Source organism: Solanum verrucosum, unplaced genomic scaffold (genome assembly GCF_900185275.1).
Source record: "Solanum verrucosum unplaced genomic scaffold, falcon-dt-bn FXZP01000050.1, whole genome shotgun sequence".
Lineage (NCBI taxonomy): Eukaryota > Viridiplantae > Streptophyta > Magnoliopsida > Solanales > Solanaceae > Solanum > Solanum verrucosum.
Window position 1 is genome coordinate 1,717,228 of NW_026020020.1, and position 24,193 is coordinate 1,741,420.

The 24,193-nt window shown below is 36.2% G+C and overlaps 2 protein-coding genes across 2 annotated transcripts; both read left to right on the forward strand.

Annotated features, from left to right (window-relative positions):
• Positions 1–640: 640 nt before the first annotated feature.
• Positions 641–3,073, forward strand: LOC125821075 (serine/threonine-protein kinase PCRK1-like). The gene is made up of 5 exons (XM_049500494.1): positions 641–674; positions 1,199–1,563; positions 1,641–1,901; positions 1,989–2,111; positions 2,467–3,073. The coding sequence occupies exons 2-5, from the start codon at positions 1,201–1,203 to the stop codon at positions 2,995–2,997; spliced, it is 1,278 nt and encodes a 425-aa protein (XP_049356451.1). The 5' UTR covers positions 641–674; positions 1,199–1,200; the 3' UTR covers positions 2,998–3,073.
• A 4,718-nt stretch (positions 3,074–7,791) lies between these two features.
• On the forward strand, positions 7,792–15,484 carry LOC125821013 (probable glucan 1,3-alpha-glucosidase). The gene is made up of 6 exons (XM_049500442.1): positions 7,792–9,508; positions 11,484–11,757; positions 11,850–11,985; positions 13,823–14,033; positions 14,390–14,596; positions 15,000–15,484. The coding sequence occupies exons 1-6, from the start codon at positions 7,928–7,930 to the stop codon at positions 15,363–15,365; spliced, it is 2,775 nt and encodes a 924-aa protein (XP_049356399.1). The 5' UTR covers positions 7,792–7,927; the 3' UTR covers positions 15,366–15,484.
• The last annotated feature ends 8,709 nt before the right edge of the window (positions 15,485–24,193 follow it).

Genomic DNA, 24,193 nt, shown 5'->3' on the forward strand with positions numbered 1-24,193 from the left:
AAATTAATATTTAAAACAATATTAATTAAATGATATGAAATTATCTAATTGAGTATCAATTAAATACTTGATAAATATTATTAATATTTATAAATTTTAAGCAGTATTGATTAAATGATTTTAAATTTTCTTACTCAGAAATAAATTATAATAAATATTTATGTGATAGTATATCATCTCATTTTTTTGGGCTTAGAAGTCCACTAAGATCTTCATAATTAAAATATTTTTCATTATTGATAATTAATTATTTACTGGCATTCAAAATAATAAAACTAAAGATAGATTAAGCGGATCCTTAATTTTAAAAAAAATGTATACTAATTAAATCAAAATAAATAATTTTTTTTAATTTTTTTTTCAAAAATATCCTTCCTGAAGCAGAAACAGCAATTGATGAGGCATGTCGTCTTCAACTTGAAACTATCTCTTATATAACAAAAGAAAATATATTTTAAATGTATTCTTAGTCATTTATTGTTTTCCCAAATGTCCCTTTTAATTTAAGTTGGTGAACTGAATTCCAGCTGCCAAGCATTGACTTCCTTAGATCATGGTATGCTCGTTGCTTACTTGATTTCCTCTCTTCCTTTTTTTTCTTTTTTTAAAAATCACTTCATCATTCTCCATTCATTTTACCTCAACTCTCATTCTCCATTCATTTCTCCCTAAAGGTAAATATATATACCTCTTCTATATGATATATGTTTTTAGTGTCGTTTTTTTGAATTTCTTGATAAATACACCTTTTCTCAATGCACATAACTGTTTAAATTGCATAAATTATTGCTCTGTCTGAAAATTTTCAGATGACTTTCCCTGTTTTTGCCATTAGAATTAGAATTTCAACAATTTGCCACTCAGCCATGGATATAACTATTTTAGTACAAATAATACCACTATGTTGTGGTGGAGTGGTAAATAGTCTTCATTGTCGGTTTTGAGTCCCTTTGTTAGGTATTGTTTTAACCTCAATGTGGGACTTTCTGGTGTGAATATAGATTTAGTCGAACTCTAATGCGGGTACTGAACAAAGAAAAACATAGCACATTTAACTAGTAGTGTCTGTGAAGCTAATCAACAAACACATGGATAGTGAAAATTGAAAAAGTGTTTCTTCTAGGTAAAAAAATTATATTTGTGATATTTCAAGGCAAGAATTGCATATATGATTTGGTTAGATTTGTGATATATGCAGGGATGAAGTGTTTCCAGTTCTCTAATTCAGATAAGAATGATGATCATAACAAGACTAGAAAGTCAACATCAGGCCAGTCATCTGCCTCTGTTTTCACAGATCCTGACCTGAAAGGATCTGAATACAACTCACAAAATGTGTCATCGGACATTAGCACTGAGTCCTCTTCGAGGCTCTCGTTTTCGTGCTTGTCTAATAAAAAGCCTTGTCACCTTAAGGTCTTCACAGTTGAAGAGTTGAAGAGCGCCACCAAGAACTTTAGTCGATCCCTCATGCTAGGAGAAGGCGGTTTTGGAGGTGTATACAAGGGCGTTTTAAAGGACACAAATATTGCTGTTAAACAACTCAGCCAAAGAGGCTTGCAGGCTAGTTTCATTTAAGATTTTTATATTTAATGTAGTGGACTGTGAAACAAAAAGATTGAGTTTGTCTTGTGATTTAGGGGCATAAGGAATGGGTGACGGAAGTGAACGTCCTTGGTGTCGTTGAGCATCCGAATCTTGTCAAATTAATAGGCTATTGTGCACAGGATGATGAAAGAGGAATACAACGTTTACTGGTATATGAGTTTTTGCCCAACAGAAGTGTACAAGATCATTTAATAAGTCGTTTTATGTCACCTTTGCCATGGGAAACAAGGTTAAATATCGCTCGTGATGCTGCTCGAGGCTTGGCTTACCTACATGAGGGAATGGAGTTTCAGGTAATTCTGTTGTTCCTCTGTAACACTTTTCCACCTCATTATATGATACTTTTGCACTATCATGTTGATACATATTTTTTGGTGCAGATTATCTTTAGAGATTTCAAATCGTCTAACATTCTCTTGGATGAGAAATGGAATGCAAAGTTGTCTGATTTTGGCTTGGCCAGATTAGGACCTTCTGACGGATTAAGCCATGTCTCAACAGCGGTATGCCCAATATCTCCATTGAATTAAGAATCTCTATTATGTATTCAGAATAGTTGATCGTGCTTTACAAAATTAATTAAGGGTAATAGGACCTTAGGTGTGTCACTGGAATTTCGGTCATAGTTCAGGATACTTATGCATTATCCCTTTTCGTTACTAAAACTAATTACTACATTAAAAGCAATATGATATTCAAATGTCACGATTTGGCTGATATAGTTAATTTAGCATATGAAATATCTCAAAATATGTCAAAGATATTGGATTTTGGTTTTAAAACACCAGCACTAGCTATGTGAAATATCCTATTTTGTACAACATACTTGATCAAATACATGTCTTTTGATTTCATTAGGTGGTGGGAACTGTTGGATATGCTGCTCCAGAATATATACAAACTGGGCGCCTAACGTCCAAGAGTGATGTATGGAGCTATGGGGTGTTTCTATATGAACTCATCACAGGCAGGCGTCCGTTGGACAGAAATAAACCTAAAAATGAGCAGAAACTTCTTGAATGGGTAAGACCACATCTTTCCGACCTGAAGAAGTTTGAACAAATATTGGATCCTCGATTGGATGGAAACTATTCCATTAAATCTGCTCAGAAGTTAGCTGCCATAGCTAATAGGTGTTTAGTTAAACACCCGAGAAATCGTCCAAAAATGAGCGAGGTCTTGGAGATGGTAAATCAGGTTGTGGAGGCAACTGAAGGAGCTAAATGTCCACGAACCCCTGTAGACGAAAGTTCAACGCCAAACGTCGACAATGACATGTTTATGATAAGGTGTCTCAATGCAAGTAGAAGGTTGGTAGAACACACACCAAGAGAAAACAAGTTGTTGGTTTGGAAATTGTGGAAGCCTAAGCTTGTCAGTTCAAATTGAGCAGCAGAAATGAAACTAAAGTTACTCTAGCTACTTTTGGTTTTCTTGTGCAAAACAATCACTTGAATTGTAAAATTATTTTACTTTGGATGCTTGAGTCAAGTGGTCAAAGATGCCAACTAAACTAAAATAGCAAATTTCATATTTCTTTTAGAAATTTTGATAAATAAAGCACACAATATTTTTCCATTCAAATTATAATTGGTCATAAGGAGATGATTTCATGTTGGGCATACTAAATAGGGAAAATTATACATCAAGGCAAACATGTGATATGTATTTAAAATAAATTATGTGAGAGTTCCCCATTTACTTTGGAAGCCCGGACTCAACTAGGTGTGAGCATCCTTTCTACTTGTAGACCCGGACCCGACTATGTGTGAACTCCCTTCTCATTGTCAATATCCATTAGGGCCAAGCAAGCACTCCTTAGACTAATTATTAAGCCTTACTTAACTCATGACTTATGGAGGGATGTCCTTGACAACCAATCCATGTTTCAAGTGATTCTATCACTTTATGCATTCAAACAGTCAGAAGGTAGATGAGGTGGGTAATGTCCTTCCACAACAATGACATCTACTAGTCTACCATTCTCATATAGGCTTCACTCTCAAAGCCATTACAAGCATAATTCAACATATTAACTTTACTCTCAAAGCCCTAGAATTCTAGCGTCATGACTACAAGCCTTACTCTCAAAGTTTTACTTCTTACAATCATCATACATACCTAGATCACAAGATATTCTAGTCACAAGCTTCATTCTTAAGCAATTCTAATCATATGTCATCATAAAGGTTCAATCTCAAGCTTTACTGGTCATGATCCATCACATATACATTATTCTAATTCAATTCATGTTTACATTCTTTCATTCTTGAACAATTACTATACATGTCATCAATTCTAGAAGATCATCTATAAATCCTCAATTTCCCTTCACAAGGCATAAACCCACATTACTACAATTTCATCAATTAAACTAGGGTTTGCCATGGAAAACATATAATATCATCATAGTGACATGATTCACTACTATATCAATAATAAACAAGTAATATCCACTCAATTGGATTCATACTCAACTTAACCCACAATATTGGAAGGAACCCTAACTTGAATTGGGGATTTCATCTTCACAAGTGGGGATTTTTAGGGGACTCCATGGATGGAAGAATCCATGGATGAATAATCTATCATAACTTGATTATAAAGCCCTCACAAATCTTGGAAGATTGGAACAATTTGACCTAGCTTAATCCTTTTTTTCTTCTTTCTAGAGAGAGAATTTCTTGGATCGGGAATTGGGTTCTTTGGGTGAATTGAAATAATGAATAGGATCAATGTATTTAGGGGTCTAATAGCTTTATATAGGTGGTCTAAACACTAATAAAACTACACCACTTAGCCCCTAATTAATTTGGGAAAGTACCACAAAGCCCTCACTTAACCTCCTAACACGCCTTCACTGCCTCACCCACGAGACCACGCCCATGGGCTGTGAGTGGACCCACAGGCCATGCTAGTCAATCGTGGGTGGTGGTCTGCAATTATCATTTTGGGACCCTGACCCACTAGGCCATCCACGAGGCGTGGACCCCCTTACGGGGCGTGATCCCCTCGTGGGTACACTGCCTTGGGGCAGATTCTAGGGTAGTTTTGGCTAAGATCCTCTTCAAGGACCCTTGGTTGGTCATTGGGGAGTCGTACCATGACGTTTAAGCCCGAAACCCTTCACTCTAAGTACGGGAAGCCATATTTACTACTCTAACCCTCACGTCAAGCTCTAGAACCCTCACATAAGGCTCTAGTTTTGCCTACTAGTTTACGGGTGTTACATTCATGATTTATGATTCTTCTTTAAATGTTTTTACTATGTTTTTGCTCGGTCATCTATATCATGTTTAGTCCCCTTATGTTTGTGTTTTACATTTTATACATATTTCTCACACTTAGTACATTTTATGTACTAATGCATACTTGTGCCTACATTGTTTAATAATGTAGGGTCCGATGATCTTCCTCCTCTCGCTCGTGGCTAGTGGATTGCTTTGTAGATTGAATACTTGGCGAGTCCTCATGTTTAGAGGACCTTGTCACCAATGTTTACATTCTTTAATGTCTTTAGTTTTCCATCATTGTATGTGGTGTATGAGTTACGTCATTAGATTGGCTTGTCGAGACCATGAGTAGATTTCCACTTTTATATCAAACTCTTTTATTGATATGAGATTTCCTAATTTTGTCTATTATGTTGTGTTGTATGCATGTTAAGTGGCTTGTGTAGGGTATCTCGAGGTCTTATACGCCATGTTACGTCTAGGGTGTATTTTGAATCGTGACAGAGGTCAAGTCTTGTAAAAGAAAACACTTTGCACAAAACATAAGTTGTAGAATTGAAACGTTTATAAAGGTCATGAAGGTCCAAATTGAAACATAACCATATGTCTATCTATAATGCTTTGAAACATAACTAAGTATTGTCTACCGGGACAAGGCCCTCGGGTATACTATAAACATATAAACCATAAAGTACTGAAAAGATGTAGACTAATCCCCGAAAACATAAAGGGGCTCACCAACAACAGAAGATATAGATAGAACCTAACAAGCGGCAATAGCCTAATCATGTTTTGTATACCTAAGCATAGATCGGTAAAAAGATGCAGCGTCCCTGGTAGAAGGGATATAAGTACATGTGAAATAGTATTGTATGTAAAATGGTAGAATGAAATATAAATGTACATATCAAGATCAGTAAAATCAGTTAACATAGTCATAATCGTAACAAATGAAGGTTAAGAGATGAGGTCATTTAGATTGCTTTAAGGATATTTATTTCATCATAGTTTAGTTCATTATAAGAGTGAGCGCATAGAGGTTGATCTTGTCCCGATCAGCTAAGCCAACTCATACCTTGTAAGGTATGTGATATACATGTACATATCACGTGGATCCATAACTAGCTCTTACCAGGGAAATAAAAGGTTCGCTCAAGCCAATGATACAATCCTTAACCTATATATGCAAATGTAGTTTCAAGCATTCGTCATTTATATGCCTTCTCAATTAACTACTTAGCTCTCCTAGCTCATGTGATGAGGGGTTAGCATGAAGGCTCATATTCATAGCATTCAAGGATCATAATTCATAAATTTCATTCATATCATCACGTCATGAGGTTATAGTTCATGTACCAAAGCTTTACATTCATGAGAGACATATATCATATCATAAGATTGTTATAAAAAAAAACAGAGGACAACATCATAATATTTACACTTGGGGAAAACCATAGTTTATAAAATAATTTTTTTTGTCGAATTCATCAAGAAAACATCAAGAAACTATTAAGGAGTTATCAAAAAGTCATTAAGAAACCATTAGTCTTAGTTTCAAGGTAGAAACCATACTTTCATAATCATTCGTAATTTTATGGAGAAATCTTAGAAAAACTAATGGGTAAAGAATTATCAAGAAATTGAAATATTTCCATGGAGGGTTCTTGAGGTTTCAAGAAGATTCAAGAACAGTTCAAGAATATGGGGTTTCGTTTTAAACCTAATCCAAGGGTTTAACTGCTCATAAAAAAGAAATAAAGACAATACCCATATAGGAAATCTCCATTCCAAGCTAATTTGATAAGCAAAACTTGAATTCCAACCTTAGATTGGCACAAATCTAAGGTTTTTTCCTCTACAAGTTAAGAAGTTCTTCACTATTACTTTATTAATATTTTCTACAATAATTGATCCCTCTTCTCTATCCCTAAATGGGAGGAAGATAATGATACATAATTGAACAAATCTCTATTTTATCCTTGGAACATTCAAAGGAAGCACTATATTTCATGTAAGTGTTTTTTCCCTTCAGTTTTGGTTCTTCAGACTTGCATTGAATCGACAAAACGTTGATCAGAGAAAGTAGAGCGTTAGTTGTCTCCTCACTTCAACCTTCTGTTCTCACAAAAGAATTTCCGCTAGGATTGATGAATCGCCAATCAATCATTGTACCACGTCGATACAACACCGATATTGAGGTATCTTTTCTCCATTCAAGCCGACGTTAACTGACGAGACGCCAGTTTCTTTGCCGGTGTGCTTCAGTGCTTTACAACATCAAATCCATCAAACTTGTTTTTTTCCAAAGAGTGCTTGCATCCAAGAGAACTAGGGCCTAAAATCCCTTTAATTAACATTACAATATGACAATAATTCAAAAAATTGAGTCTAATGAGTTGGTAGAATACCAATTCATCACCGCTAACTCTTCTTGGCCTACATAGCCACTTCTTATAATTCTTATGATCTGACCTCCTCTTCTTAGCATGCTAACACTCCTCTTCTAAGTTCATATGTATCAAACTAAAGGAAACTCGAACTATAATGGGAGACGTATAATCATATATAAATTACCCCTTCGACCCAACTCTTATGAATACCATAAAATGTAATTACTTCAGTCTTCTCCACATTGGTAGTTGAAGCATGCTAACTAAACACATAACAAATCATAATGACTTAGCTACAATTCATTGTTATTTCTAAGGGTTACATATACCACACTTGTAACATCACATTTTTTGCAAGTTAACATCTTAATTCAAGCCTACTAAAGAAAATCTCAAAACTAACACTATCACTATCACTATCATAATGCCATCTTTTTTATGGCAATGCTGATCTAAAAGTAAAATTTAAAATTCAAATTGCATATTCAAACAAAACTTAATTAGGTGTAATTTCGATTATAATTTCTAATTACATGGTCTAAAAAGGCATTGACTTTCCAATTAAGTGTTTGTATAGAAAGAGTGCAAAATAGACGAGAGCAAAGCAGCATTCATCTCTAGGTTGCAGTCTTGCAGAGTTCCCTCCGAATTCCGATCTTCTATGATATCTTTCCACATTGATCTCCGATTATAACCATGAGAGCTCCACTACTCCTATATCCACTCATTCTCCTCCTTCTATTTGTTACCTCTGCCTACTCCTGGAAGAAGGAGGAGTTTCGAAACTGCGACCAAACCCCATTTTGCAAAAGAGCCCGTTCCCGAAAACCTGGATCGTGCAATCTGCGGGTTGCCGATGTGTCCATCTCCGATGGGGATCTTATAGCCAAACTTGTCCCCAAAGAAGAAAACCCAGAAAGTGAACAACCCAATAAGCCTTTGGTTCTCACTCTTTCTGTGTACCAAGATGGTGTGATGAGGGTGAAAATTGATGAAGATCAAAATCTGAATCCACCCAAGAAAAGATTTGAAGTTCCTGAGGTGATTGAGGAAGATTTCCTCAACACCAAGCTGTGGTTAACCAGAGTAAAAGAGGAGCAAATCGACGGAGTTTCGAGTTTTTCCTCTGTTTTTTACTTGTCTGATGGGTATGAAGGGGTGTTGAGACATGACCCATTTGAGGTTTTTGCCAGAGAGAGTGGAAGTGGGAAGAGAGTGTTGTCCATAAACTCAAATGGGTTGTTTGATTTTGAACAGTTGAGGGAGAAGAAAGAAGGGGATGATTGGGAGGAGAAGTTTAGGAGTCATACTGATACAAGGCCTTATGGTCCACAATCAATTAGTTTTGATGTATCTTTTTATGGTGCAGATTTTGTTTATGGCATTCCTGAACATGCTACTAGTTTTGCTTTGAAACCAACTAAGGGGCCTAATGTAGAGGAATATTCTGAGCCTTATAGGTTATTTAATCTTGATGTGTTTGAGTATCTTCATGAGTCGCCTTTTGGGCTTTATGGTTCAATTCCTTTCATGATTTCACATGGGAAAGCCAGGGGTAGTTCGGGTTTTTTCTGGTTGAATGCTGCGGAAATGCAGATTGATGTATTGGGATCTGGTTGGAATTCAAATGAGTCTTCAAAGATAATGTTGCCCTCGGACAAGCACAGGATTGACACTTTATGGATGAGTGAGTCTGGTGTAGTGGATACGTTCTTTTTCATTGGTCCTGGGCCAAAAGATGTGGTTAGACAGTATACTAGTGTAACGGGAAGGCCATCTATGCCACAGTTATTCGCAACTGCATACCATCAATGTAGATGGAATTATAGAGACGAGGAAGATGTTTATAATGTTGATTCAAAATTTGATGAGCATGATATCCCTTATGATGTTTTGTGGCTTGATATTGAGCACACAGATGGGAAGAAGTACTTTACTTGGGACAGGGTGTTATTTCCTAACCCGGAAGAAATGCAGAAGAAGTTAGCTGCAAAGGGTAGACACATGGTTACCATTGTGGATCCTCATATCAAGAGGGATGAGTCTTACCATATACACAAGGAGGCCTCAGAAAAGGGATACTATGTTAAGGATGCTACTGGTAAGGACTATGATGGATGGTGCTGGCCTGGTTCCTCATCATATACTGACTTGCTGAATCCCGAGATTAGGTCATGGTGGAGTGACAAATTTTCACTTGATAGCTATGTTGGCTCAACAAAGTATTTATACATCTGGAATGACATGAATGAACCTTCCGTCTTCAATGGACCAGAGGTACACTATTTACCTGTGATTATTTTGTTTTGCTGTTTTGATACTTTTCCAGTTATGCTGGACCAACATTTCGATTATTATTCTGTCCCTTGCATATCTTTTTGAGAATAGTAACTGTGTATTATATCCAAAATAGTACTGAAACCATATATACAATTGGAACTCTAGGGTGCTCCTATTTCTATCTATAATGAATCAAGATTTCTATCCATAATGAATCAAGGACATCAATGATAGAAATAGTGTCATTAGAGTATAAAAGATTACACCAAAAACAAAGCAGTAAGATAAAATTTAGCTTAATCTTCTGCACATAATTCTCTATTCACTCAGCACCTGGAATTTCTCTCCTTCCACACTGTCCACCAGATACATATAGGGATAAGTCTTCATCTATTTCTGTCCTTTGCTATTGAGCCTGCTTCTTCCCAACTTCTTAGAGCTTGAGAAACCTTTCATGACATGGTCCATGCTATGCTTTTAAGGTTCAAAATGACACTCCAAATCATGCCTATGAGCTTGCAGTGTAAGAATAGGTGGTTTACTGCCGTTGCATTCTTCTTGCACATGAAGCATCTTGAACACAAGGGCATTCCCCTCTTCATCAAATTGTCCAGTGTGAGGACAACTTCTCTAGCTAGTAACCACACAAAACAAGAAACTTTATATGGATTTTTGCTTTCCAATTTTGCTTTCATGGCCAATTATGAATCTGGAGGTTGGGCTGGTTCATTAGATGATATGCTGCATTGACCCTGTAGGAGCCCTTACTGTTTCCTTGTCACCACAGAGTATCTTCACCAGCTTGTAGTCCTGTGAACTGATTGAGAGCACTAAAAAAATTAGCTATTCTGTCCCTTGCATAATATCCTTAATACTTTTTTTGTCCATAGAAAATAGATTCCTTATACTCATCTTTCAAATTTTACTAGGTAGAATTTCTTGCAGTTCTTCAAGAATGCAGTCAATTTGTCAGTTTTCACTTGCTAATGTCCACATCTCTTTCCTTTGTTAATAGTCGAATAGTGGAGTACTACTGTGATGATAAGTATTGTCATTTGAAGCACCCATTTACAGTACACTATTTGCTGAATCTTCAAGAATTTCCAATATATTTAATGCGGTTTCCATTTGCAAGAATGTTAAGTAAATGTATCTACACAAGACTTGTCTGCATAATGATTGCATATGTTATCTAGGAGTCAATTAGGAGAGACACGGCCACTGCTAGACAATTTCTATTGGAGTTGATGCCAACATATGTTGCAGTGGTTGAGAGTACAAAAGTGGAAATGATAATCAACTCCTGCATGCTCTAATGTACACCAAAACTAACTAGGCAGAAATTTATTTAATGAAAGAACACGCTTCCTGAAGCAAGATGTTTCATGTTTGATCCTGAGTACTATGCTTATAATAGTTGGGCAACATTGTTTCCTCATATCTCAAATTTAACACTAGACAGTCAATGAACATTTTGTTTTGACAAAGCGAATCAACCCGTTCCCTACCAAATCATCAGCTATGTATTTCTTCTTCTGTTTGGCAAAGCCAATCAAAATAATTTGAACTCATAGGGTACTCCATGGTTTCTTAGTCCGGTGCATAGATGGCTCAGATGAGTCACTTGAATTGCTGGTCCAAATCTTAATTTGAAATTATTCCTGCTACATTGGATTTTAATATTTCTGCTGTTGTAAAAGTTGTGCGACACCATTTGCATCTTCATTATTTAAATATCTTGAGCCCTCAAGGCCCCCATTGTTTTATTTAATTATTTCCCTACAGTTGTCCTGTTTCCAGACTAATTTGAAGCAGGTTTAGCAAGATAAATAAAGAAATATCTTAATTTCTCTGAGGATAGCCTGTGGAAAGCATCAGAAAATAAGATTCTATGACAAAAATGGAACAAGAAAAGAAAACTGGAGGTAGTTTTACTGATGTTATTGAAATTTTCACTCTTTCTCAATGATAGGTAACAATGCCAAGAGATGCTTTACATCATGGAGGAGTAGAGCACAGGGAGTTGCACAATTCATATGGTTACTATTTCCATATGGCAACATCCGACGGGCTTCTAAAGCGTGGAGATGGAAAAGATAGGCCTTTTGTTTTGGCAAGGGCCTTCTTTGCCGGAAGTCAAAGATATGGAGCAATTTGGACTGGAGATAATACAGCAGAATGGGAGCACTTGAGGGTTTCAGTCCCCATGGTGTTAACTCTTAGCATCTCTGGAATAGTATTTTCTGGTTAGTTAATATGATTCTCTTTTCTCGGTCAATGAGTAGGCAGCCATATCTTTCTGATTTCATGACTGTTGTGCACCGTCTTTCTTTAACAGGTGCAGATGTTGGTGGATTTTTTGGTAATCCTGGCACTGAGTTGTTGGTTCGCTGGTATCAAGTAGGTGCATATTATCCCTTTTTCCGGGGGCATGCACATCATGACACTAAAAGACGGGAACCTTGGTTATTTGGGTATGATTCTTCAATTTAATGTTAAAAGCTTATAATATAAGAGTACAAGACAACACCATAGGGTGTGACCTAGTGATCAATTAAATGGGTTGAGAACCATGTGGTTTCCGAAACAAATCCCGATGGAGGTAAAAATACTAGGTGATTTCTTTCCTCTGCCCAAGCCCCGGTGGACAGGGTTCTCCGATACCTGTGTTGGCGGGAGGTAGCAGGTATCCCGTGGAATTAGTCGAGGTGCGCGCAACTTGACTAGGATGCCGTGGTTATGAAAAAAGTTTATAATACAATACATATATGTTTTTTTGTCAATTTTCTCCAAATTCTTATATTTGTCTTTTAATTCTCCAATGCTTCTGTGATCGTTATACACCACAAGTCAGCATTACATTTCTCATTTGGTTTTGATACATAAAATGCCCTCCAACTTGTCCCATTTTTCAACTGCACACTTCAACCCCCCTAGACTTGTTCTGAATGGAATTTATACTACCCAAAGAGACCAAAGAACGAGATTTAAGGGAGGCAGTATAACTCATGTGAAGCTCTTTTAGAAATTTGCAAAAGTTGGCTTCCTAAGTAGAAATGGGTTTCTTTCTTGTGAAGATATTGTGTGCTTGCTTCTGGTTTAATTCTGGTTCCATGTAGCACTATATGGATGAAATTCCTACCAATGGCTCTTATATGTAGCTACCAAATAAAAATATGGTCACGTGGCACTTCTCACCGCATAAGTTTTCTGTTAAGAGACCTATTTATTAAAAAAACAGGAATTGCTTGTAAGAACGGTTAGGAGATGGCTGAGTGATTGAGATATAGAAGTAAGAATTTGGAGATTCTAGGTTCGACTCTGAGCTATATAACACTCATGTAAACACATCTATCTTGCCTTGGTGGCAGGTTTACCTGACACTTGTATTTGTGGGTTGTAGCCGTTGTGGAAAGTTTACCCGCAAGGGGATGACTGAGTCAACCAGATCATTACTGTAGTTAAAAAAAAAAAAAAACTTTCTGCATCATCATCAGCCTGTAGCTCATTCAGTGCTGAACCACAAACTTAGAGGTCACCTAGCACCGAAGGGTATGGCCTAGTGGTCAATGAATTGAGTTGAGAACCATGAGGTCTTAGGTTCAGATTCCAACAGAGATATGTCCTAGCCTAGGTGGATAGAGTTACCTTATACCTGTTGCTGGTAGGAGGTGGCGAGTATCCCGTGAAATTAGTTGAGATGCGCACAAGTTGGCCCGGACACCAGTGATTAAGAAAAACCTGTAGAGGTCACCTATCATGCATGATTGTTGTCGGTTCTTTACTATTTACCCATTTGATATGAGATCAGCGTGTAAATATTTACTATTTACCCATTTGATATGAGATCAGCGTGTAAATATTTATTAAATTTATCATATAATATTTCTGTGCATCTTTTCAACTTGAAAATGTAATCTTTTTATGTTTGATATTTAATACTTTGACAGATTTATTACTATTGATCCAAATGTTACTGCTAAACCAACTAAAGCAATATCTTTATGTCCTAAAGCTTTTTGTTTATTTTGTCATGTCAGCTGATATTAAGTGTTATTTTAGATGATTGCAAATGATATAGTAGTACTGCTTGAATTGTTAACCTGTAACATCTGGTGGTTGTTCAACAATTCGTGATGTGTACTAATAATTGCAAGGAAATATATAATCTCATATGGATTCGTGCAATACAATGCCTGCATTAGAATGTTTATATAGTAGTGTTATTTAATGCTGATACAATCTTTTTGGGCTTTAGGACCTACATGTGATTTAAGATATTATTTATCAAGGTTGTTATGTCCATTACAGAGAAAGAAATACACAATTGATGAGGGAAGCGATACATGTTCGTTACATGTATCTTCCTTATTTCTACACTCTATTTAGAGAAGCAAATTCAAGTGGTACTCCAGTTGCTCGCCCGCTTTGGATGGAGTTCCCTGGAGATGAAAAATCTTTTAGCAATGATGAGGCTTTCATGGTTGGGAATGGTCTTCTAGTGCAAGGAGTTTATACAGAGGTTCTGTTCTAACTAAACAACTATTCCTTCCGTTCGAATTGATGTCACTCTTTGTATTATGGGACATCCCAAAATGTTTGATAGAACTTTCAAGAATTTAAATTACTGAAACTGGTCACTCTTTAACTTTGATGTGATGTTTGCTCTCTTTTCAACCACAACTTTAATACTCTTTCATTATCCCTAATATATTATTAAAATCAAATCAACATCTTAAATTCTTATGTTCCAGTGGAACAGTCACATAAAATAAATGCTGGGAGCAACTCGTTTTCATTCTCAGCAGTGTTCTTTCTTGAATCAACCTCTTTTCTTTTCTTTATTACCTACCTGAAAGTTCATATCTTTCCATACAGAAAGCAAAACATGTTTCTGTCTATCTACCAGGGGAGGAATCCTGGTATGATTTAAGAAGTGCATCTGCATACAACGGAGGTCATACACACAAGTATGAGGTTTCAGAAGATAGTATTCCTTCTTTTCAAAGGGCCGGAACTATCATACCAAGGAAAGATCGTTTACGTCGGAGCTCGACACAGATGGAAAATGATCCTTATACTCTGGTAACATCTATATCTTGAATCTTTTGGGAATATCTGTTCTTTAACTGATATGTTTTCCTTTGTGCTGGCATTAGGGCACGTAACTAATTTCACTAATATCTTTCTTTGTGAATCCGAAGTTCTGACATTTAAGTTCGTAACTAATATTTTTAGACAGAATAAAGAAAAACTCACCAATTACTTCTCTTCCTTCATATCCAATTCAATGCATTTTCCTTCTCAATCCGAAATTCTTCCTTCAATGCCAACCTTGTTTTCTCGACTAGGGACAAGGAATGACCTGCCAATAACATTTTTTTATGGTCATGCCACATCATCAATTAATGGTCCCATCTTACTCTTTGCTACTTTTTTGTGATAGTGTTTGGAGCATCTTTAACAACCAGCTTGTTTTATACTGCAGGTTATAGCTCTTAATAGTTCCAAGGCAGCTGAAGGTGAGCTTTATATCGATGATGGGAAGAGCTATGAGTTCAAACAAGGTGCCTTCATTCATCGGCGTTTCACATTCTCAAATGGGAGGCTTATATCTTCAAATGCAGCCCCATCTACAGCTGGCAGTGACACATTTTCTTCCGAGTGCACTGTAGAGAGGATAATCTTGTTAGGATTGTCCCCTGGAGCTAAAACAGCCCTTATTGAACCAGGAAACAAGAAAGTTGAAATTGAGCTTGGGCCACTCTTCGTTCAAGGAAATCGAGGATCTGTTCCAACCATCCGCAAGCCTAATGTGCGTATTACAGATGATTGGTCGATTCAAATTTTGTAAGAAGTTTGTAGCCTCTTCCGCGTTCATCATGTATTGGGTTAGACCAGCTAATAGGTAAATCTTTACTAGAAGAATTAAACATTGATGAAGATTGTTATACAGGGATAGTTTGAAGCTCATCCCTTGTTGAAGTCTTCAGACTTGAAAGTTTTCTGATCCTAGTTTTGGTAATTTTAAGTACTCCACTTGACACTCTTTTAGTTAGTCTAAAAAAGAATGATACTTTTCTATATTTTAGAAATAATTTTATTGAAAACTTTCCGATTACTCTAAATGAGATAAGCAATAGTCATATAAATATTTATGATTTATTTTAAATTATAAGTTTTAAAAGTCTTCTATTCTTATTTTTTTGAACACTATGCCCAATCAATCACAAATTCATATTTTGGTGTTTTAAAATATAAGTTTCAAGAAGCCTTTTATTCTTAATTTATTGAACACTGTGCCCAGTCAATCACAATTTCATCTTTTGAAACGGAGGGAGTAATTATTATTTTGAAAAAGAAATGGGAGATATCTGTATTGCAATCACTAATAGGTTAAAAATCGTTCAAACTAAAAAAATAAAAGAATCTTGAAGACTCTTGACTGTGAATTATGATCTACAAAAGTTGGATCCTTAGAACCAATAATGGTCAATCTGTGCATAAGAAACGAAAAAGAACATGCAAATGAGCTAAGCTCCCCATTCTCTCTATTTTTCTACATCGGCTACGACATTAGCTTTTTCTGGGTGATAAAGAATAGTAACAGGTCTTTTAGCAACTCCATTCACATCCTATGACTCAAATTCAAGTCTTTCTGAGTAAACACATATTGTAAACTATGATGATCTGTATACACTTCACACTTAACCCCATATAGATATTGCCTCCGCGACTTCAATGCAAATACAATCGCAGCCACCTCCAAATCATGATTGGGGTAGTTGCGTTCATGCTCTTCCAATTGCCTTGAAGCATAGGCAATTACATTCCTCTCCAACACTAACACTGCACCTAAACCAGAATAAGATGCATCACAATAAATAATGAAATTCTTACCTTCCACACGAAAGGCAAGAATCAGTGCAGTAGTCAACAAGGTCTTGAGGTTCATTAAACTCTTTCCACACTCATCCGACCATATAAATGAAATATTTTGTTTGGTAAAATTTGTCAGCTAATCCCTTGACGAACCAATGGTAATAACAAGCTAAACTGACAAAACTCCTCCTTACCTCTAAAACATTAGTAGGCCTTGCCCAACTCTTGACTGCTTCAATCTTCTGGGGATCCGCCATCATTCCATCCTTAGAAACCACGTGCCCCGAGAAGGACACTGAATCGAGCCAGAACTCACACTTGGAGAATTTGGCATAAAGCTTTTTCTCCCTTAATAATCCCAATACAATTCTTAGATACTCTTCATGTTCTTTCCTGCTTTTTGATTAGATCAGTATATTGCCAATAAATACAGTAACAAAGAGATCCAAGCTTAAAAATTCCATTCATCAGGCTCAAGAAAGCAGCAGGGGAATTCATAAGCCCAAAAGACATTACTAAGAACTCATAATGCCTATACCTTGTTTGAAAAGCAGTTTTTGGCACATTCGCTGCCTGCATTTTCAGTTGATGATAACCGGACCTCAAATCAATTGTAGAGAAGACACAAGCACCCTGTAAATGATCAAACAAGTCATCAATGCGAGAAATGGGGTAATTGTTCTTAATAGTCACCCTATTCAGCTGCCTGTAGTCTATGCACATCCGAAAACTACCATCATTCTTCACAAATAAAACTGAAGCACCTCAAGGAGAGACACTCGATCTAATAAAACCTTTACCTAAAAACTCCCGAAGTTGGACCTTCAACTCTCTCAACTTAGTGGGGGCCATTCTATTAGGTGAAATTGAAATGAGGTGAGTCCATGACTCCAGGTCAATACAAAAATCAATCCTTGGTGGCATTCCAGGGAGGTCTGTAGGGAAAAAATCCATAAATTTACGCTAAATTACAGTCTTAGCATTGCAATCTAAGATAGCAAAATTTGGAGAAAGCCAAGTCATACCTAGAATTACATCAAAATCAACCATCCCTAGAATAATCAAATTTACATAATAACACAGACTCACCCACAAGAGTAGAAACATGAATAGGCATGTCAAGTAAGTGACAATCTAAATCAATTCCATTAGCTAATGAGAAAGATACATAAGAAAAAATGGATCTAGAATCAAACAATACGAAAGCCATACGATTGCAAACCAGAAGAGCACTTGTAGTAACAACATCAGATGCCTCTGCATATGGCCTCCCAGGGAAAGCATAACAATGGGCTCTATTTTCTGTCTGACCATTCTCCTTACCAGGCTGCACTCCAGTAGATCTAACCTGCTCTCCATCCCAGTCGGACTAGTAACTACCACGACTTTGGCCACCACGTCCTCTAGAATGATGGCCTCTACCATAACCATCCCTACCTATAACTGTTGGGGATTTGTAACCCTGATCATATTGAGCCGGAATCTTCCTTGAACAATATTTCCTGGTATGCCTAGTCTCACCATATCCATAACAAGTCTTGGAGTAGAGAGTAGGTCTCTGTGAAGATGAAGAAGACTGAAGATAACCCTAAAACTCAGAAAAGGGTTGACTGACCTGAACCACTAAACTTACCTCTCTTACCGAACTTATTGAATGTTGTCACCTTGGCGAAGTCATCTGGATTCACCCTCTCTACCTCTATCACAAAACCAACCACTTCTTGAAAAGATTTTTTAGAAGCATCCATATGCAAAGCTGGAATCTGCAAATCTGAGTTCAATTCTTTCACAAAACGGCGAATATGTTCTTGCAAACTGAAGCAAATCTAAGTAGCATACCTGGATAAAGCACAAAATTTGGCTTCATAGGCTGCTACATACATCTTCTCTTGAACTATATTTAGGAACTCATCTCTCCACATGTCTCTCAAATTTCAGGGCATATACTTCTCCATTAAAAAGCTAGAAAATGCTGCCTAAGTAATGGGTAGTGCCTTTGCTGGTTCTCAATAAGAAACCACCACCACATTTTGGTGTCTCCCTGAAACTGGTATGTCACAAACTCAACACCAAATCAATCCACTATATCCATCTTATGAAGTAGTTCATGACAATCAACAAGAAAATCATAAGCATCTTCAGATTCAGTATCCCTGAAGACCAAATGTTTCAACTTTAAGAACTTAATAAATAGATCATGTTGGTCACTAGTCCTTGCAGGCCCTGTATCCAATCAGGGAAACGTGTCTATTTTCAAGGACACATCCATGCGGGGAGCCACAATGACTGCATATTGTACTTCTTGAACCAGAGGTACGAGTGCAGAAGACGTTGGGGGTTCCCCATACTGATTGGATAATCCAGTGAGATAGGTGAGAACCTAGTTGATAATCTCTGGAGTAGGTAGGAGTGGTGCTTCCTTCTCATGAATCTGCTCATTCTCCGCCTCATCACCCTTTCTTGCTACCTTATCGGCCGATGAAGGGGTCACTACTATATCCCTGGCTGTCCAGCTACCTAATCTTTTCTCCTGGTGAGACTTCTCACGTGACCTGTACCACAGACTCTCATCTCTACTCCCCTTCGGGCTACAACCCCAACGGTTGGTTCAGATGCATCCTCTCTTGTTGTTGTTTGTGTTGCCACTATTGTTGCTCTAGTTCTGACCATTTGTGAAATAGAGTGACGAAGATCATATACCAATTTGTATCACCTAGATACCAATTGGATTTAAGTAATAACACGAAAGAATGAAGGAAAACAGTTTTCCTAAAGTCTTATAGCCTCTAAAAGAAAGGTAAAGCGTCCATGTACTATTCCGCAAGACTCTACTAGACCTATCCTTGTGTGATGAGATTATCGAACCTAAAACTCTGATACCAAGTTTTTCACGACCCACAATTAGTCAGGAGTGACACTTACATTTAACCTTCTAGGTGGGCGAACCAAAGAATTCAAGCCCCAACTTATATTAGTTATTCAACTTATGAAATATGACAATAATGTGGAAACTCAAATCTTATTAAAGTGAGAAATAGGAATCTACTAGAGTCTATTAGATATCCTATCCAAAACCTGAAAGCCATCACATCAAGGACATCTAATCCCCAAATACTAAATCTGAGAGTACCAAAGAAACCATAATAAATGAATAAAATAGTTTGTGTCAGAAAACTAATGACATCACTCCATGACCGAGTTAATCCAACACGAGCTAGAAGGAATAGCTCACCCTGAAATCTGATGTGCTGGAGTTTGGCTAGAGCTGAGGGCGAGTCAAATTTGCTGGTACACTCGCTACACTCCATCAAAGGAAAGCGAAGAAAAAACATAAGTAGGGGTCAGTACAGGGTAACATGTATTGAGTAGATATCATCGGTCGACTCAAAATAGAAACCAATATGCATAAAGTAATAATATGAAATCAACTATAGTACTTAGCTGGTGGCAAACAACAAACAACATGAACAAGTGACAAAAATAATAAAGCAAGTACGTAATTAGTCATAATATCAAGAACTCACACGAGGACTCATGCCTCCACGCCACACTCTTTTGAGAAATGAGTTATTTGATATTGAGTATATTAAGTCATTTTAATATATTTTCCTTTAATATTATTGTGCCAGAATATGACACTCGATCCAATAATATTGTACCAACTCGTGGCATCCGATCTAAGTATGTTGTGTTGATTCATCATTCTTTATGATCTTTTCCCACTTTCTTAATAATATTTCATTAAACCTTCTTTATTCAAGACATCACTTTAATAGAACAAGTTCAAGATTATGGATTTCACAATATTGGAATTACAGACCAATCACAATAATACATGAATCATTCAAACCACAACAATTAAGTACATGAAAAATTTCATAGCATTACTCAATGACTATCAATCTCTTAAGAGTCTTTCTATCACCTAGAATAAACCATAACCTATCTCCACTGAAGAGCTGAAGTCAAGCAAGCTAATTCCCTAATATTTTTCCTTTCTTCAATGTCTTAGAACGTTTCCAATCTATCAAGTATACAATATTCGTAAGTAACCGAGTTTGTAGACATCCATATTACTATATGTCTAGCACATTTACTTAAAAATCATAGAGCACGAATATATAATTCAGTTCCTAATCTTGATGCCAATTAATATATCATGTCTCATATTTCTTAAATTTCAAGTCAACGGTTTCGTCTCAATTTCTCCAAATAATATATATCTAAATATCTTCATATAATACTATACACCAACAATTAAATTACATATCTCAATATATTCAAACTTGAATCATAATGTGATAATTAAAATAAATTAAAAGTCAAAATTCACTGTTGGTGAAACCAATTGCTCGCTACGGAACAAATTGCAGCATTTGTCCATTCAATCTACTACCAACTAATTGACAAATCAATTATGAAGCAATCATTGCTTCATTATTGACTACCAAAACTTGTTCCAATTTTCAGCCTTAAAAATCAAAAGCAGTAACTTGATCTTCCTACAATAAACTATAATAACTTTCTGCATATATATATATATATATATATATATATATATATATGATCCTATAAAATTTCATCCAACATTTAAGAATGTAATTTATGTAAACAAGAACTAGAGAAATTGCATCTAATATGTACCTGCCTGTTTATCTTCGTGATGCGGCAAAACTATCCTTCTCAGTTCCCTCTTTTATTTTCTAAATAAATTAATTATGTACTAAAAAGTGACAAACTCCACTAACATATTAAAATTTATGAGAAGATTCTTTTATGATAGAAATAGGTTTAGTGTTCGAAACGATCTAATAGATTGTTACACAGTTTCTTGCGGTGTATTGTTTGTCATTGGCTCACATTGTCTGTATGTTATGCTTCAACACTGTTTTGAATGGAATTTGATACATAGTTAGTAGGACTTTGATTGTTGGCTACCGACATGGGACTAAAAAACGCGCATTATATACAAAGCTATATAACATGCGTCTCTATGTAAAAAGGCCTCTATATATGCAGGACGTAGACAAAAATATTGCCTATGATATGATAGTACATGACTCAGCCAATAGTGAGGTACAAAAAGAAACCACACTAATTAATTTGTGCTACAAGTAGTAATAGTAAGTTGCACATTTTATACCATTATTTATTAGCTCGAATTAGTGGAAGGCATCAAGCTCCTCTATCATAGATGGCCTCAACAAGACTGTAATATGTACTACCAAATACAATATAAAGTTAATCTTCTATTGGTTAGTCCTGCACACAAGTGTTGGATTATGTACTAGCACCTCCAAGGTAGAATCCCCCCCAAACCTATACCCCGAAAGAGCAATCTGGCAGGAACCATCAAAGTGTCCTTAGCTAACCTCCGGTTTATGTTCATGTGTGTTGCATACCATCCTCATTTATTTTTCCTATGACCATTCATTAATGTTAGTGGTTAGTATTTGTTATATAGATATAAATTGCTTAAGCTACTGACTACAAAGTTTGTATTTGAAACTGATTCTGCATTTGTTGGATTAGCTATGCCGTATAGAGTCTGACATGTGGTTATATGCTGAGGCATTATCATTCCATCTCCATTACGAATCCTCATTTGTATGGCTAGTTATCTTGACATCCATCATTAACAAAAGTTAGTTATGTCATTTTTAATCGTAAGAGTATTTTTATAGTCGCCATACTGAATGGTTAATTGTTAAGAAATACCTCGTCTTTTTTCATAATTCTTGGGAATACATTATGGAAGATTTCTTTATAAATAATATTTTTTATGAATCTCTGGTCTTCTGTGTCCTCGTCTGCATTGAGGATTGTCAATCCTTCTCTTGTTGTTACACATGATACCGCAACATGTAATTGTCCATGTGTGGATACTTATTTCAAAAGATACAATCCAACTTTTTGAAGAGTTTGTCTTTGGCTCTTATTGATTGTCGTAGCATAATAGGGTGCTAAAGTAAGTTGATGCCTGTTAAGCTTGAATGGCCACTTTGAATCATTTGGTGACATGATAATTCTTGGTATTGTGACTCTTTATCTGAGGTTCTTACCAGAAATGATGTTACCAAATACCAAGATGCGTTATAATTAATCTTTTACTATTGTAGAGACCTTCAGTTTGGTTTAGATTTCTAAAAAGCATAACCGGAATTCCTTCTTTCAAGTGCATTTCATGGTTTGGGGGGCCTAAGAATCGTAAGTTATTTAGGAATTTCGTCATATACAATATATTCTCCTCATTAGTATTAACGCTTGCTTTGCACACATTGTCCAAGCTATAATAAGTTCTTCTTTCCTCTAGTATCATTTTCATAATTTTGTCATTCAACTCATGCACATTTTATTTTTTGGTGTGAGTATGACTCTTTCTTTCAAGTATGCTAGGTCTTTATACTTTTGTAATAGGGACAGATTTAGTGCATCTACAATTTATTCTATCTGATTGTACAAGGGTGTAATGTATACATCAAGCAACAAATTAATGAGGTTATTCTTATTATCTACATAAACAGATCCATCTCCAATCTCCAAAAGTCATTTATCAAAAGTTGCTATTTTGTGTGCTTCAGAACCCATTACTTTTTCACAGCTAAGTCACATATTTTCTTTCAATTCATAAATAGAGAAGTAGGGCCACAAGTGTGAGGATTTTAGCGATGCATCAACAATTTTAGCTTTTCTTCTCTTGGGGATACTGGCAGTATTTGGCTGAAATCACCACCACATATGACTGTTACGCTCCCAAATTTTTTGTCGATGTTATTTTTATACCTATCTCAAAATATATCCCTCAAAGTTTTGTCTAAGGCTTCAAAACCAATTTGTTTGTTGTTGGTGCTTCATCCCAGATAATCAAAGTAGTCTTTTTAAAAAGTTCTGCTAAGTGGCAGCCTTATTTTATTTCACAAATTGAGTATGGAGTGACTTCTATAGGAATATGAAAGCGTGAATGAGTAGTCCTACCATTTGATAGTAATAAAGCTGCTATACCTGAAGTAGCGATGGGGAGAACTATTTTTGATTGTGATCTGATCTTGGAAATAATTGTATTCCATATAAATGACTTACATGTACCACCATGGTCGTGTATAAAACATAATCTACCTTTTTCATTATAACCTGATGCTATTATTTCTTCATATGCCGGTAGTTGGAAACTATTTAACAAAGCGAATGATTTGTAGTGAATTATTTTGAGCTCGTCTTTGTCATAGTCTAGTTCTTCATTGATTATGTGATTCCCTACATTCTGCATTAAGGTAGAATCTGGAAGTGGCATCCCATCTTTAGAATAATGATTTCAATCTCAAATAGTGTGTACACTTTAGTTTGCTTTTCGTTTAGTTGTAAATCTTTCAATCGTAATCTCTTTCTCTAAATTGATGTGATATATTCAGATAATATTCCATAGTTATTCTTCCATACCTTGCGTGATTAGAGACCTGACAATGCATAAGTATAGTTACAAAGAGATGTCTCAACTCCTTTCTAGTAGCCCACTGGGCCATCTGACAACCGGTCATTCCACTTATTGTCATCATCTAATAAGCCTAATGGATAGCAGGACTCTATATAAGTTGTATGATCTACTTCATTGATTCTTTTGATGTTGTCGAAGGAAGTGTACCCTTTGACAATTTTGAGCAACATACGCATATAAAAACATTAATTCTCCACTTGTCGGGTGTGCAAAGTAGATTCTGCCAACCGTGTGTCCCTTCTGCCTCTTGGTCCATTCTTTGTCTCTTCCATTCCAGACCTAGCATGTAGGAAAATCTGAATATGTCA

Bases quoted from the DNA above. Each gene is read 5' to 3' on its own strand.
- LOC125821075 (XM_049500494.1), top strand. From the start codon at position 1,201: ATGAAGTGTTTCCAGTTCTCTAATTCAGATAAGAATGATGATCATAAC. The intron at 1,564-1,640 runs GCTAGTTTCATT...CTTGTGATTTAG, and splicing joins TCAGCCAAAGAGGCTTGCAG to GGGCATAAGGAATGGGTGAC. The intron at 1,902-1,988 runs GTAATTCTGTTG...TTTTTGGTGCAG, and splicing joins ATGAGGGAATGGAGTTTCAG to ATTATCTTTAGAGATTTCAA.
- LOC125821013 (XM_049500442.1), top strand. From the start codon at position 7,928: ATGAGAGCTCCACTACTCCTATATCCACTCATTCTCCTCCTTCTATTT. The intron at 9,509-11,483 runs GTACACTATTTA...TCTCAATGATAG, and splicing joins CCGTCTTCAATGGACCAGAG to GTAACAATGCCAAGAGATGC. The intron at 11,758-11,849 runs GTTAGTTAATAT...TTTCTTTAACAG, and splicing joins CTCTGGAATAGTATTTTCTG to GTGCAGATGTTGGTGGATTT.